At 34.1% G+C, this 17,104-nt stretch overlaps 1 protein-coding gene across 9 annotated transcripts in view; it reads right to left on the bottom strand.

The window, feature by feature from the left end:
* The window catches only part of LOC130665417 (glutamate receptor ionotropic, NMDA 2B), a 1,452,633-nt gene that overhangs the window by 279,603 nt on the left and 1,155,926 nt on the right, over positions 1-17,104 (bottom strand). For all 9 annotated transcript variants that reach the window (XR_008989544.1, XM_057465786.1, XM_057465780.1 and 6 more), the window contains one exon: positions 7,910-8,194. Coding sequence is in view for 8 of the 9 variants with exons in the window: in XM_057465786.1 (XP_057321769.1) it covers positions 7,910-8,194 (285 nt within the window). In the remaining variant the exon portion in view is untranslated. The remainder of the gene's footprint in view (positions 1-7,909; positions 8,195-17,104) is intronic.

Genomic DNA, 17,104 nt, shown 5'->3' with positions numbered 1-17,104 from the left:
TTTTACGATAAGGCTGATAGTTTTGCTAAAAGAGTTGAATAGTGGTAAACTTTGCTATAAATTAATTTTTGACCTTGGATAACTTTTAAAAATTCAAATTTATCGAAAAATGATAGGATACCTTTTTTGTAGAGCGTTCAATTTCAGAAAAAAAATGTTCATCAATTTTTCCGATACTTTAATTTTCAAATGCGTGATAAAGTTCCAAACTCAAAAAAAAAAAAAAATCTGTCTCCCTGCGGGCCAACCCCAACACTTCCCGCTGTTTTCGAGCTCCTTGAGCTCGAAAACGTTGTTGTGAATACATTTTCGAGCTCTTCGAGCTCTTCGAGCTCTTCGAGCTCAAAAATACTTTAGTGTGCCATTGTTTTCGAAAAAAAAAAACGTTTTTTAGCATTTCTTTCTCCCACGATATGTCACGAGCGAATTGGCTGATTTTGATGGTTAAAGCGGCAATCGACGTATTATTGAGTTCTAGAGCTGATAAGATTTTTGAATTGTTTGGGTCAGTTGTTTCAAAGATATTAGTAAAAACCGTTTTTACCATTTCTTTCTCCCGCGATAACTCTCGAACGAATTATCCGATTGAGATGACTAAGGCAGCAATCGACGTGTTTTATCAAGTTCTAGAGCTGATTAGATTTTGAAGTCGATCATTCGAATCGTTTCTGAAAAATCAATAAAAAACTGAAAAAAAAAAATTTTTTCTTTTTCGTAATTCGCCAATGTTTTCGAATCTCCTCGATCAAATGCGATCAGACGCGATCGAGGTGAAAACAATAACTTTCCGAATTTTTCAAAAATCGTCGAGTTTCTTAGCGGAAAGTTAAACAAATTCTATGTTAATCAAATAGGAAATAGACAGTCGCGATTAGGCACCCCTTCATATTAATAATTATGAACTGACATTTTAACAGGATCATTTTTGCGGTATTTTAATCTATATTTTCAGAGTACTTTAAAAAAAAACTAGTCGATGTTTTTGATAGAGTCTAGTGTATAATTTCTAACACCATAATTGATTTTTTTTTCTCTTTAGGTTGTTACATTTATAACATAAGCGATAATTTTTTGAAGTATATAACTTTTCTGCTGACATATATCCTGCCATTTCCAACTTATTTATCGTTTGAGGAATGTGATCCGCTATTACTTCATCTATATTAGACTGTTTCAAATAAAGCGACTATTTTTTTTTTTTTTGAAGAACTTTGAAAAATCGAAAGGGTATGCTAAAATATGTTGACAGTTAAGATATGAGCTCTTAATATTAATATTTAGAGGTGGCTGTTTATAATTTTCGGTTTTTCATTTAGTAACATGGTAAAAAATACATAACTTCCGAAAAAATCAAGATACAGAAAATTTCTCCCCAACATTTTGTAGCAAATTTACCGACCTACAAAAAAGGTCTTCTATGATTTTTGCATAAATTCAACCATTCACAAGATAACCGACGTGAAAGTTTGATACAATTCGAAGAACTTGTTTTTGCTCGTTCTGAATTTTATACCATGTCGACTAATGAGAATTAATATTAAGAGCTCATATCTTAACTGTCAACATATTTTAACATACCCTTTCGATTTTTCAAAGTTCTTCAAAAAAAAAAAAAAATAGTCGCTCAATTTGAAACAGTCTAATCTATATATAAACTCTTTCGATACATCAAAGATCTGATTTTCCAATTAAGACTTCCACTATATGACTTGGCAGAATTTTTTAGAATTTAGCTCTTATTATGTCTAAACCCTGATTAAACAACTGAATTCAACCGAATTAAATTTTTAATTCTATTCAATTCAGATAAATTCTGTTAATTCGGTACCTAACTGAAAAATAAATGCTGCCTAATTCGGCAGAAAAATCAGAATTTATCCGAATTTAAAAAATTCTATTCAGTTTAATTCTGTTTAATTCAGAAATAATACGTGAATTTCTGGTTCCGACTCTAAATTAAACTAAATCCAAACGAATTCGAAATGTTTAAGTCGGTTTAATTCTGTTCAATTCGAAAACAATCCTTGAATTTCTAGTTATGACTCCGAATTAAACTGAATTAATATAAATTCGAAATTTTTAAATCGGTTTAATTCCGTTTTATTTGAAAATAATCATTGTATTTCTGGTTCTGACTCCGACTGAAACTGAATTAAAACGAATTCGAAATTTTTAAATCGGTTTCATTCGGTTTAATTCGCAAATAATCCTCGAATTTCTGATCCTGACTCCGAATTAATCTTAGTTGAAATGAATTCGAAATTGTTAAGTCGTTTGCAAGAATCGCATGAATTTTTTTTTTTATGTCAACATTTTCAAATCCAAAAAACTTCTACTTCACCAAAGAATATTTTGAGCTTCCTTCCCGCCCATAAAAACTTTGTTGGGTTGAGAAAAAATATCCCAAGCTAAGTATACCTTTTGTCCTGTGTACACAGTCAACAGCAAAGATATTAATAATCACTATAATTTGTTGTTTTGAACAAGACTTTGGTGAGAAAAAATTAAAAATTGTTAACAATATTTGTCATTTGTAATGTTCGAATTATTTTATTGAATTTAAAAATCGTTAGGTTGAATATATAAATATTTCTGATAGCTATTGTCATTATCAAAATTCTCAGATTTTATACATTTATACACTAATTTCTCTCTTATAGCCGATACTGGAAAATCTATTATATTTTCTGTATAACTAGTAATTATCCACATTTGCTCAAGATTAGCTACTGGTGTAACATTTAAAGTTTCGACTTGCATGTGTGCATCTCCATTTTTACAAGAGAAATTACAAATTTGCACCATCTGTCTATCATGCAATAATACTTGAGTTATTTGTTTTGATTGACATTGTATACAACTTTGTATCGTAGACTTTACCTCTAAAAATACACTGATGATAACTAAATGCTGAACTACTTCCTGAATCATTTTCACCGTTTAATAACACTGCCTTATTGTTAGTCCGTACACCACCTTTGGTGATCATTTTTTTTTTTATTAATTTGTTCCCTACAGTAGTCCCAGGCTAGGGCATTAGATTCACTGAGTAGTCTAAGTTTAAAAGTATTGTATCTAAGCGTAAGGCAGGCCATTTGTTTCATAGCTCCATTAGGACCACTAACTTTCAATTTTAACAGAATATAACAGAATTAAAATTTTTAATTCGGTCGAATTCGGCCTTACCAAAATGAACAGAATATAACAGAATCAAAACTTTTAATTCGGTTGGATTCCGTCTTACGAAATTTAACAGAATATAACAGAATTAAAATTTTCAATTCGATTGAATTCAGTTGTTTAATCAGGAAAATTAAATAGACCATTTAATCTTAAGTTATTAGAAGAAAATAGCGAACAACAGTTATATTATACTGTTTTCGTCGTCGACATCGTCAGAATGAATTTGCTGATTCAGGTAGACATGAAGGATATCAAAATAATCAAAAAAATATCAAGCTCTCGACCAGCAAAATTCTAGTTTCAACTGTTCAAGTAGTTTTTTTTTAATCAATACGATGAAAATTTTAATGGATGTTAATTATAAAATGACTCAAACTCACACGTAATCATACACATACACATACAAATATTAATAAGTTATATTGACAAGTAAATGAATTCTAGAACACAATGAAGCTAATCCTTTTGAAGAAGCCACTACTGCCAAAAGCGAAATAATTTCCATAAGAAAAAATTATGGGTACTTTATTTCGAGTCAATGAAAGTTTTGATTACTTTTTCGAGACTACTGTTTTTTAAATTTGCGTTCTATAATTCGATACAGATCTATTGATAATATTACGATATCTCTGTATATTATCTATGTGACGTACCGATCTGTGACTTATATATAAAGTATACATATAAGTCACACAAGGGGCTATATAATAGTTAATTCGATATCCTGTTAAAAGTCCTGGCTAGAAACAAAAATCCTCGAAGGACGAAAAAATATGCAGTTTTAAGGATAGATCTAGCAAACAAAAACGGGGGGTCACACAAAGGTCCATTCAACGTACATATATATATATATATATCATTTTAATTTCAAGCTCTGAATAAAGTGGTTCTGATCGATTTCAAGAGCTTGACATTGAAATGAAAATGACTAGAAAACAATGAGGAATTTAAAAAAAATTTACTGACAATAATTTGTAGAGAATTAAGTTGTCAACAAAAAAGACCTCAGAAAATTTTGTGATAAGTCTGATAGTTTCACCAGAAAAGTTAGAAGGTCTCCAACTTTACTTCAAGCTCTAATAACTTTTGAATAAATGGTTTTATCGAAAAATGATAAGTAACAGTTTTTGTAGAGCGTTCATTTTCCTACAAAAGTATGTATTGGTCAATTCGGTCTATTAATTTGTTAATGAGGTTAAAAATATTTAAAGCTAAAAAAAATATTTTTGCTATGTTATTTAAATGGGAAAATCAAATTTTTCAATGAGCTAGGCCTGTAATCGACATAGAATTTTTTCCCTTGCGCGAGAATTCGTTTTTTTGTGTTGAACTATGGGTTTTTTCCACATGCACTTAAGAAAAAAAAATCTGGCCCCGAAATAAAGCACCCAAATATGTATATTAGGGTGCTTCGTATCCGGCGAAAGTATGTTTTCGTTGCTCATCAAGCAAAATATTGTTTTTTATGCTGCAACAAAAATTTCTGCCAAGTTTGAGCTCTTAATTACAATTTCAAGTACATTCCATTTGATTTCAAAGATTTCCCATTTAAAATACATGTAAATTAAATTACTTTTTTTTTAACTTTCTAATACTCAGCTGCATTTTATGATATCGACGCGGTTTTGGTCGCAAATTGTAGGGCATCTGGTGTTCTTCAAAAGTGCCCATAGTTACTTAGCTGTAATTCCAGCTGTTTTACTTGTGTCCGTTGCGGAAGTTATTTTTCTATGGAATTGAACTTTATTGGCTTGCAGAACGTAAACCAATGAAAGTATACTAAAAATGCTAATGGAGATTTTATAGGAAATTTTATTCCCTTCAAAAAAAGTCCTATCAGTCAAGTCGCTTAAGTTCATAGTTTCCGAGTTATAGTAATTTTAATAATTTGAAAAATAAAATATAAAAAAAAACTATTATAATTGATATTATATTTTTCAAATTATTAAAATTACTATAACTCGGAAACTATGGACTTTAGTGACTTGACTCATAGGACTTTTTTTGAAGGGAATAAAATTTCCTATGAAATCTCTATTAGCATTTTTAGTGTACTTTCATTGGTTTACGTTCCGCAAGTCTATAAAGGTCAATTTCATAGAAAAAATAACTTCCGCAATGGACACTAGTAAAACAGCTGGAATTACAGCTAAGTAACTATGGGCACTTTTGAAGAACACCAAATGCCCTACAATTTGCTACAGAAACCGCGTCGATATCATAAAATGCAGCTGAGTATTAAAAAGTTAAAAAAAAGTAATTTAATTTACATGTATTTTAAATGGGAAATCTTTGAAATCAAATGGAATGTACTTGAAATTGTAATTAAGAGCTCAAACTTGGCAGGAATTTTTGTTTCAGCATAAAAAACAATATTTTGCTTGATGAGCATCGAAAAAAATACTTTCACCGGAAACGAAGCACCCTAATGTATATATATTAGGGTGGTCCTTATTTTGGACATTTTCGAATTTTTATGCTCCCAGAGGCTTATGTGGTTCGAAATGAATAAAAAAAAATATCCTCAAAGTTTCAGGTCTCTATCTCAATTTTAACTTGTGCCGCACAGCGATGTAAGTTTCCCATTTAAATAACACGGGGTTTTTGGCATTGAACGATTAAGTTTTCATTCTGGCTAAAGTAATTGTTCCAAAAATTTGAAACTCTGTAGACTTAATCCTTATATTAGCAGCTACGCCTCAGAATTTTTACAGATTTTCAGCTACTATAATTTTGGGGGTACAGCATGATGAAAAAAAAGAAAAAAATTATTTTTTTTATTTTTAGCTAAAATTTTTTTTCAATTAACATATCAAATCAGTCTGCATCCTTATAAGAAGTTCTTACTTTTTTTCATTCTCGCACCTAAGTGGGTGAACGGTATATCTTTGTTGCACTAATACAGTAATCAGGAACTTTGCATTAGTGTGCAGTAAAGTGTTCCTTAAAAGGATTTTTTAAATTTATTACGATCACCTCACAAACGGTTTCAATTACGGCAGAAAAAAATTCCCTTAAAGTTTGAGCTCTTAATTCCAACGGGACCACGTGTCGCAAATTTTGTTTTTGTGATTTTTTAAGTTTATTACATTTATTTATAAAAGAGATCTATTTTATTAATAATTTATTATAGTTAGAAAATTGTAAACGAATAATTATTTCGATATTATAATACACAAAACTATCAACCTTTTGTTTATTATTTATTGCTTAAAACAAATAATAAACTTAAAGGTGACCAACTTATTTAAGCAAATATTGAAAGAAATTTAATTTTTTGATAATATTTATCAACTGTTAAACTGGGACATAATATGATTAGTGGCATTGACATACTGATCTCAGAAATCAATTAAATGCATTGTGTATTTTTGAAAAAGACACTCAGTCAAATAACATAAACAAATATATTTCTTGAAAAAATCACAAAAAAAATTTTGCGGTAACTCATCCTGTTAGAATTAAGAGCTTAAACTTTAAGGGAATTTTTTCTGTTGTAATTGAAAAAAAATGCTCCTGATTACTGTATTAGTGCAACAAAGATATGCCGTTCACTCACTTGGGTGCGAGAATGAAAAAGGAAGAACTTCTGAAAAGGATGCAGAGTGATTTGATATGTTACTTAAAAAAAATTTTAGATAGAAATAAAAAAAATTTTTTTTCTTTTCTTTTCATCATGCTGTAGCCCCAAAATTATAGTAGCTGAAAATCTGTAAAAATTCTGAGGAGTAGCTGCTAATATAAGGATAAAGTCTACGGAGTTTCAAATTTTTCGAACAATTACTTTAGCCGGAATAAAAACTTAAGCTTCAATGCCAAAAACCCCGTGTTATTTAAATGGGTAACTTACATCGCTGTGCGGCACGGGTTAAAATTGAGATAGAGACCTGAAACTTTAAGGATATTTTTTTTTATTTATTTCGAACCACATAAGCCTCTGGGAGCTTAAAAATTCGAAAATGTCCAAAATAAGGACCACCCTAATATATATATATATATATATATATATATATATATATATATATATATATATATATATATATATATATATATATACATACATACATGTATAAACTTTTGAGTGGGTGGTATTCTTTGACTCTACTAGGTGAAATAAGATATATGGTGGCAAAATTCCTTGATAATTCGATCATGAGACCCATTGCAATAGCCCGATTTCTAAAAAAATCTACCTAAGAAGGCTTATTATGTACAAGACTCTGATAGCTCACATAGTAAAGTGCTGGCTCTCATACTTTAAAGGGTCAAGATTCGGTTCTTGGTTTATTCAGATCACCTTCTTTTTCTATAATAGTATTTTTACGGAAACTTGTATTTTTTCTGAAAACTTCAATTCGTTGTCGTATTGTTTCTTTAGAAAATTGTGAGTAATTATTGGGGATGAGTTTTGACAAATGGCATTAACCTTATTTGAAGAAATAAAACTATTCTTGATAAATTTGAACTTTTTCAGAATTTTCCGCAGAAAGTCATACTTTTGGAATTCGTACGCTGAATTCCGAAAAAATTATTTTGAGTCTTAGAAAAGAAATGATTTTATCGGAAAATATTATGAAAACTAATATTTATCGCTTCGATTTAATTAAGGTATGAACGAGAAATATACAAAACGTTAAGATCTAATAAATTTATTATGAAAAAAATTAAAAGTGCTGAATTATATGAAGTTATATTGAATCAAGAGCTAAACGTTGAGCAGACTCACCCATTGATAACTGATTCAATCCCCTTCAAAACATTTGTTCTGTTAAAATTTCTCATGTATGAGTGCATTTCTTTAAAATATTTTGCTAATGTACTATCTGTGTGACTCCAGGAAATTGAACCGAACTTCAACATCGGTTTATGAGACCATGGTTTTACAAGGCGAGGATCATCGACTCCACTGAATTCATAAAATTCTTCTCTAGTAATCATGAAAGCTGCTAAGTTGGCTGTGTATATAGCTAAAAATACAACTGCAAACATGGCCCACATATGTGTCATGAATCTGAAAAATCAAAAAGAATCACTGATGATTAATATATTCAGAACATTTAACTACTACCGTAGAAATTATTTTGTGCAATTCTAAGACATTCAATAACATGGAATAGATAGATCAGGAACACTAAATCACACAAAAAAATTTTCTGTAAAAAGTCATGCCAAATACGCCTCCAAAAGGGCATAGCCGGATTAATATAGGAATGCTGCCCCCATGGCTTTTTTGACTCAAACTTAGGGAGTAGATTTGGTGTCGAATAAAAATAATTCACTTCAATTTTTATCTCTTTAACTCAAACGGTGTTCGAGAATTTCAAATAAAAACCTGTTTTTTCGAAATTATTTTCATTTTCATAGTACAATACGGAATTATTTATATACTATTTTCTGCCGGGTATATACTATTTTCCCGAGATCTATATTTTTCGCGCGGGCCAAGTACTCCAGGTGTTGAAGTGGCCCAAATTGACAAGGCTCTCCCTGGATTTTCTGTTAAGAAAATGACACAGGGAGTGAAAAATATCAGTTTCAGCCAACCAGGCACCCCTACTAGCGCACCAAGCGCCTTGGGAGTTGAAGTATTTTAAGATGACCAGGATTCTTCGGATTTTATTTAATAAAATGTCAAAGGCAACGGACAAAAATTCGTTTTAGCCACCTTGACACTTCCAAGTGCTTGGTGCTTCAGTGAAAAAGTCTTATTTACTGAAAATAAATAGTTTTCCGCCAACCATTTTTGTACAAAAAAATCCCGAGAGTTCTGGTCATTTTAAACGATGTAATAAATTCAAATGCACTTATTACATCGTCAGCTGGAACAGACGCCAACGCCATTAATAATCGAATATTGAATGCAAACATTACATCTGTGTTGTATTTTTGTTGAAGACCACATGACTGAATATGGCGCCAAATACATTGTGAAAAATGAAAATAGCATCCAACAATTTTGACGCCGGGATACACTTCTTTAACAGCTTCTATATATGATTTTTCAAAATCAAACATAATACGCGAAGGAGAAACTCTTTCGTACAACTTTTAAAAAATTTATATAAGTATTTTTCGTCTTATCAGGTGCTAAAAAGTATACCAAAGGTACTGATTTACCGTTTCTAAGACCGTGAATTGTGTACAATTGGCAAAAGATTTTTGGTACTGATTTAAACGTACCGTCACTGAACCATTGCTCACACTTAGTTAAATGAGTTAAATTTTTTGCAGTTAAGAGTGCTAAAAATCTTTTTTTACTCCCACCACTATCATGAAGTAGAAATATTTCATCATTATAAGTTTTTTTTAGATCATCTGTTAATACTAACTCCCCTCGAGATGTAGGATTTGAAAATAAAGGATTATCTTGGACCCGAGTACGCCGTATAGATCGATTAATTGATATTGTTATAGATCAAATTGAACGGAATATAGTATAGAGCCGAATAGCTCAACTAGTAGAGCACTCGGCGCGATACCGAATTGGTCTGGGTTCGATTCCCAGTTCGGGCTATCTATATTTTTCTCAATTTATCTATAAATTGTCTTATTGAGAGGTTTGCATGTTTTAGGTTTCCACTATATTTAAATGAATAAATTGATTTTGGCATTTTGGCAGCTATCGGAGATTTTACTCCACGCAATACTGTAGAAATGATCGTGCTTGGATTGGAGTCAGTTTTTTGAGCTTTTTTTTTTATTTTAGCTTTCAAAACTTTCGATGGCGCCATTGCAGCATTAGCGGCATACTCATGAACTGGTATAATCCCCAAAATCTTACCTGAATAACGATATAAAGGTATGAAAAACATAAAAATATTTTTACAAATATTTCAATAAAAATATTTACCTTTCTTGTCATCAGAATCAGTGTGAATTATCATAGAACAATTTACATCAGTACAACGCCAAGTAATATTAGTTTTGTTAACCTTTTTGCGTGAATAAAGAAATCCATCATGTAATAATAAATTATTGTTTTTTTGAGACTTGATAAATTAAAGAGGCATTGTACATACATATGAACAACTAATAATAGCAATTTACTTTTATTAATAACTAATTTATTTTTTCCGATTACTGTTTATAATTAATCCACAATTTATACAACGAAATATATTCAATAACAAAGATATCATCAATTGGAGTGGATCAAAATGGCATTGTCTATGTGGATAAATTATACTAGATGGCACGAAAGTCACTAAAATAAAATATTTTAGTATTGTGACAATAGATGGCAGAACGATATAAAGCAAGTTTTCAGAGCGAAAATTTAAAATATATTTAAAATCGGAAAAAAGTGTATTTCCATGAATTGACGGAATATAAAATAATATAACAAAAAATATATAAATAAAATATAAAATAAACTAGCAAAAAATTAATAATAATCTTTCATACACTAATGCAAAAAATTAAAGGAGCGGAAAAATTTTATAAATTTTTTAGTGATTTTTGGAAGGGTGTAACTTGATGAAAAATGATCGTATCGAGATTTGAAAAAAAGCATTTTACAGCTTGAAATCTCTAGTTTTGGTGCATTTTTTCAGAATTTCTTAAAAGCTCAGGTTATTGCGCAAACATGAGAAATACTGCAAGACAAAAAATTTCTAAATTTTTTTTTTTTTCATTTCTTTGCATTTGCTGAGTCACCAACGCAAAAATTTGAGAAAAGTCGAAAAAAAAAAAATTTTTCATTTTGATTATGATTACACAATCAAAGGAACAAAACTTGCTCCTTTAATTGTTTAGCTCAACTTTGATCGATGATTCCCAAAAAACGGTTCGATAGATCAATTTAAAAATTAACAGGGGTCTTGGGGGTACTTTAAGCTATAAAAGTCCCTGGCAACATTATTTTTTTTATCGATATTTGCAGAGTGGCGGTTGATTTACTAAAAAACCAAAAAAAGTCATTTTTTAATACTTCTTTTAATGGATGTTAAGAATAAAAAAAAAATTTTTTCCAAAAAAGGATGACAGAGTTTTGTAGGGAATTTATTCAAGTTTTCACCGCCGTCCTTCAACTTTCTGTGCGATCATTGGTACCTGAAATATCGATGATCAAAGCCTAAAGGATCATTTTCTGTTTGTAGGCTGATATCTTTGCGACAAATCGTCCTACGAGGTTAAAAAGAAAACTAAATTGAAGCTGATTAAATTTGCTAAACGAACTATGCATTCGTTTAATTGAAAGAATCTTTCCGCGGTCCGTGGGCTCTTCGGAAAAAAATAAAAAATTTAGAAATTTTTCGTCTCACGGTATTTTCTCATGTTTGCGCAATAACCGGAGCTTGTAAAAAATTTTGAAAAAAAAGCACAAAAACTAGAGATTTTAAGCTGTAAAATGCTTTTTTTTAAATCTCGATACGATCATTTTCCACCAAGTTACAGCCTTCCAAAAATCACTAAAAAATTTATAAAATTTTTCTGCTCCTTTAATTTTTTGCATTAGTGTATAATATAAACATATTTTATCATAAGGATATTTTGCCTTGAGGATATTTTGTCCTGAGGATATTTTGTTCAAGGATATTTTGTCTGAGAATATTATGTCCGAGGATATTTTGTCGGGGATATTTTCTCCGGGGATCAAAACGTGCGTTACCATACCGTTACAAGGAGTCGGTAATATCTCATCAGGAAAAACAGAAGGTATGGTCTCATTCACACTGCGTTCAACCATCTCATCAGAACACGCATGTCTTAACGCACATATTCTCAAGAAAATCACAGCGCAGATTCCATCAGTCTCAATTTCACCAGCTCTATGGTCTCATATTCAAGATCTAGAACTCGCCGACCCAGAATTCCACAAATCTGGTAAAATTAACCTTCTCATCGGCGTAGATTTCTACGGTCAAATCATATGATCTGGTCTCAGGTCAGGAAGTTCTTCAGAACCAATTTCCATGCAAACCATGCTCGACTGGACAATTCTCAGCCCAAGTCATCAACAATCGCATCAATCACCTAGTCTGTCTCATCATATCATCTCAAATTCTCAACTGCATGACTCTCTCACAAAGTTCTGGGAACTTGAAGAAGTTCCAGAGTCTTGTAACGAAACTCTCACCGTCGAGGAAGCTGAGTGTGAAGCTAATTCCTAGCAACTCATTCTTGTGACGCATCAGGACGATACATCGTCCGTTTACCATTCAAATCGTCATCTCAGAAGCTAGGTAAATCTCGTCATATTGCGCAGCGCTGTCTCAAACGTCTCATCAAGCGTCTTTCTCAAGACTCTGAACTTCAGGGTCAATACACCGCATTTCTCACCGAGTAGAAAGCACTCGGACACATGCAGCGAGTCTCACCATCATCAGCTGAACCATCTCAGGCATATTATTTACCTCAACATTGCGTCGTTCGCGAAGACAGTGAAACGACCAAGTTGAGAGTCGTCTTCAATGGTTCAAGCAAAACATCATCAGCCAGCCCTCTCAATGATCACCTGCGTATCGGCTCAAGCCTGCAATTAAAGATCTGTGATGTTCTGTTATATCTCAGAAGCCACAGATACATCTTTCTGACGGACATCGTAAAAATGTTTCGTCAAATTCTCATTCACCCTGATGACAGAGATTATCAGCGCATTTTCTGGACTGAAAATGATCTCACCGTGACTTAACAACTCAATACGGTCACATATGGCACTCGACCTGCATTGTATCTAGCTGGCTGAGTTCTCAAGCAACTTTTCATCGACAAAAGGTCTCAATATCCACTAGCAGCAGAACCGTTCCAAAAAGGCAGCTACGTTGACGACATCGGTGGCGGCGCTGACAATCTCAGCGATTTCAACGACATTACAAATCATGTAGAAGCACTCTGCAACTCAGGTTGCCTCCCATTAGCCAAATGGAAGAGCAATCATCCTGAGTTTAGCAAAATCTCATCATCACTCAGTCCAGAAGATTCTCATTCATTCTCAGATAATCTCTCAAAAATATTAGGCCTCTCATGGAACTGTCAAGAAGATGTTCTCACGTTTACTGGCAAGACTTCTCAGACTCTCAGCATTACCAAGCGCACCATCACCTCAGAGGCAGCTCAATTATTTGACTCTTTGGGTTTAATCTCACCAGTCATAGTCAAGGCAAAAATTCTCATCCAGGACTTTTGTCTTCAAAAGGTCGACTGGGACGATGCACTCTCACCAGAGCTAGTTCACCGATGGAACACTTTGCGCGATGAACTTCCTCAACTATCTCAACTCAAAATTCCTCGACGGATCAATCTCACCCAAACTCATCAAGCATCAAGGTTCACGGGTTTTCTGATGCCTCTCAAGCTGCAATGTCTGCAGTAATATATCTCAGAGTTTGTCAACCTGGCGAACAGGCTCTCATCTCTCTCATCTGCTCTAATACCAAGGTCTCACCACTCAAACGACTTACTATTCCTCGACTTGAACTCTCAGCTGCATTATTGCTCTCAACACTTGCATCTCATGTCTCAACAACGCTTCAACTATCTCATGTTTCAACTTATCTTTGGACTAACTCATCTACAACACTAGCCTGGGTTACCAGTGAACCTACAAGATGGAAAGAATTCGTCAAGAATCGAGTTAAACCTATTCAGCAACATTCTCCAGAAGCTTAATGGAGATACATCTCAGGAAAGCAAAACCTTTCTGACTGCGCTTCCAGGGGTTTCACCTCGTCTCAACTCATCAATCATCAGCTATGGTGGTCAGGACCCAGCTGGCTAGCTAATCCTTCCACTCACTGGCCATCTCATCAAGTTCTCAGTCCAACATCAGATGACACAGAGCAAGTAAACTCAGAAATAAGACCTTGCCAGTCTCATGTCTCAACAAGTCCACCTTTCATGCCACTATCATCTCTCATTCACTAATGGACTACTCTCACAGCTCTTCTACGTTGCACAACAACAGTTTTTAGAGCAATCTCATGCTTCAAGAAAATACCTGGTTCAAAAATCAGCATCTCACCTCTTACTCCCACTGAACTACAAACAGCTCTGATCCATTGGATTAAAACTACTCAGCAGGAACATTTTTCATCAGGAATCGCATCACTATCTCAAGATCAAGCTCTCAAAAAATCTCAGTTTCACCCGACTCACAGTATTCATCGACTAAGCTGTTCTCATCAGAGTCGGAGGACAGCTTCAGAACTCAACGTTGGATGCTAACAGCAAACATCCAGCAATCCTGCCCAAGGATTTTACGCTCTCACGTCTCATCATCGCAGATTCTCATTTACGCACCTTGCATGGAGGTACCCACCTCACATTGTCTCATGTTCGCGAAAAGTGCTGAATACTCGGTGGACGAGCACCAGTAAAAAACTTTATTTATCGCTGTCTCACCTGCGTGCGTATGCGGGGAGTCAGATTTCAACAGCTCATGGGTCAGCTTTCATCTCATCGGGTCTCACCATCTCTCGTCTTCGAGAACACTGGAGTCGATGACGCAGGTCCAGTGACTCTGAAGTTCTATCAAGGCCGCGGTACCAAATGTAACGAGAGCTGGATCGCTGTCTTTGTGTGTCTCTCAACATCAGCCATTCATCTGGAGGTTGTCACCGACTACTCCTCTGAAGGCTTTCTCAAGGCATTCCGCCATTTTATGAGTCAACGGGGAATTTGCCGCACTCTTCGAAGTGATTGTGGGACGAACTTCAAGGGTGCTAATATCATTTTCAAGCAACTTCTCACCGGCGCTCTCAAAGAATCATATCACCTACAGCAGCATCTCGCCAATGATGGAACTCAGTGGTTGTTTCATCCACCTGGGGCTCCTCATATGGGCGGTAAATTTGAAACTGCCGTAAAATCAATTAAATATCATCTTCAAAGAACCATCGCAGATACGCTGCTTACCTATGAAGATTTCTCAACGTTTCTCATCCAAGTCAAAGCAGTTCTCAATTCTCACCCTCTCAGCGCACTCTCAGAGGATCCGGACGATCTCACTGCTCTCAAACCCGGACATTTTATCCGTAGTGCTGCGATCAACACCATCCTGGAACCTAATCTCACTGCGATCTCATCATCAAGGCTCTTACACCTGCTTGCAGCATTTCTGGAATCAGTGGTCTGCAGAATGCTTACAATCTCATCAGTCCATCTCAAAATGGAATACATCTCATCACAAAATAAAGGTTGGATCACTTGTATTGCTCTCAGATGAGCGGTACCCACCAACACTTCATCGTTAATTAAAGTAATATATGAAGGAAAAACTACTTAATACAATACAGTCTTACTAACAAATTTAAGAGCAAGTATAACATTTATCAGCCAAGTAACTAATTGATAAACAAAAAACATGTTACTCGAATCAGTTGTCAAGTGAAACCACTGTGGTAACAGTAATTCATATTATACATTCTGTTATACCGACTGCAAATCAAGAAGTTTACCAATAATCCTAGTTTCTTAGTCAACATTAAAAATATATTCAAATTAAAAACTCTTTGTACAAACAGCTATTTAAATAATTAATAACTTAATTCTCACTATCTAAATAAACATTTAACATGATCAAAGGAATAATGATAGCTTAATCTTCATTTTTCGTTTCTTTACTCGAAAAAAAGTCATAAATTGTTGTCTGCTTGCCAATGTTAGTTATCAAATCATTTTCCGTTTTTCTGTAACACTCGAAGAACACCTTTCCCGTTTTTCAGCCATTGCTACGCTAAAACTACTAACATTAACAAACAGTATTTCGTTAGTTAAATGAAAAATTCGTTTAACATAATTAGTTGGTTTTAATAATTTATATTACCTCAACCACTAAACTCTTCTGACAATCGATGCAAGAATTCGCCTATTTCCGGCAATCTTTATTAATCGACGGCCAGGCGTATCGTTTAGAGATCAGTTTCAATGATCCTTTGATTCCAAGGTGAGCGAGCGTGTGTAGTAAATCGAACACTTTCCTTCTCAGCGATCCAGCTCTACCGATCTCAGCTAAACCGTTGTCGAAACTGATTCGTCGAGGCTGCAAGGCGGTTGTCTGTTGCAGCAGTTGTTGAAGCTCGAGATCTTGCTTCTGTGCATAGGCAAGTTCTTCCGATGTGATAGCAGTAAACACTGCTTCGACTCGTGACAATGTGTCAGCGACAATATTGTCGTTGCCCGACACATGCCTAATGTCAGTCGTAAATTGACCTATGGAATCCATACGGCGGAATCGCTATGGTGAAGCTCTCTCTGTACGCTGTTTAAATGCGTGTTGGAGCGGTTCATGATCTGTGTAGATCGTTACGTATCGACCTTCGAAAATAAGCCAGAGATGTCTCACAGCTTTGTAGATCGCGTGTAGTTCTCGATCATAAGTCGACAATTTTCGAATCGATGATTGTAATTTTCGGCTAAATAAAGCTAGCAGCTGCCAGTCATTGTGACTTCGAGGAATCAGCGAAATGCTTTAACGGTCTTAGGAGGCTGGAGATTAACGATAGCTTCAACTTTTTCTGGCAATGGTTTAATGCCGTGTTCGTTGACTATAACCGAGGAATTCAACTTCGGTTTTGCCTAGCTGGCGCTTCGGAACGTTTATTACTAGTCCGTAATCACGAAGACCTTGAAATAATATCTTGAGGTGTTTTGAATGCTCCTTTTCGTCTTTGGATGCGACTAGTATATCGTCGATATATGGCAAAACGAAATCCAGATCATAGGTGATTTCGTCGATAAATCTCTGGAACGTCTGTGCCGCATTTTTGAGTCCAAAAGTCATGTATAAAAACTCGAATAAGCCAAACGGAGTGATAATAGCTGTTTTCTCGACATCTTCTGTAGCTACTCGAAGTTGGAGGAAAGCTTTGGTAAAATCAAGAAGGTTCGTTTCCTATGTAAATATGCGGCAAAATCATCCATATATCGAAGCGCGTATTTATCGATAAAAGTACGGTCATTTCATGGGCGATGATTGCCA

Source organism: Microplitis mediator, chromosome 3 (genome assembly GCF_029852145.1).
Source record: "Microplitis mediator isolate UGA2020A chromosome 3, iyMicMedi2.1, whole genome shotgun sequence".
Taxonomy (NCBI): domain Eukaryota; kingdom Metazoa; phylum Arthropoda; class Insecta; order Hymenoptera; family Braconidae; genus Microplitis; species Microplitis mediator.
The sequence above is the reverse complement of the archived record's forward strand: the minus strand, read 5'-3'. Positions and strand labels throughout refer to the sequence as shown.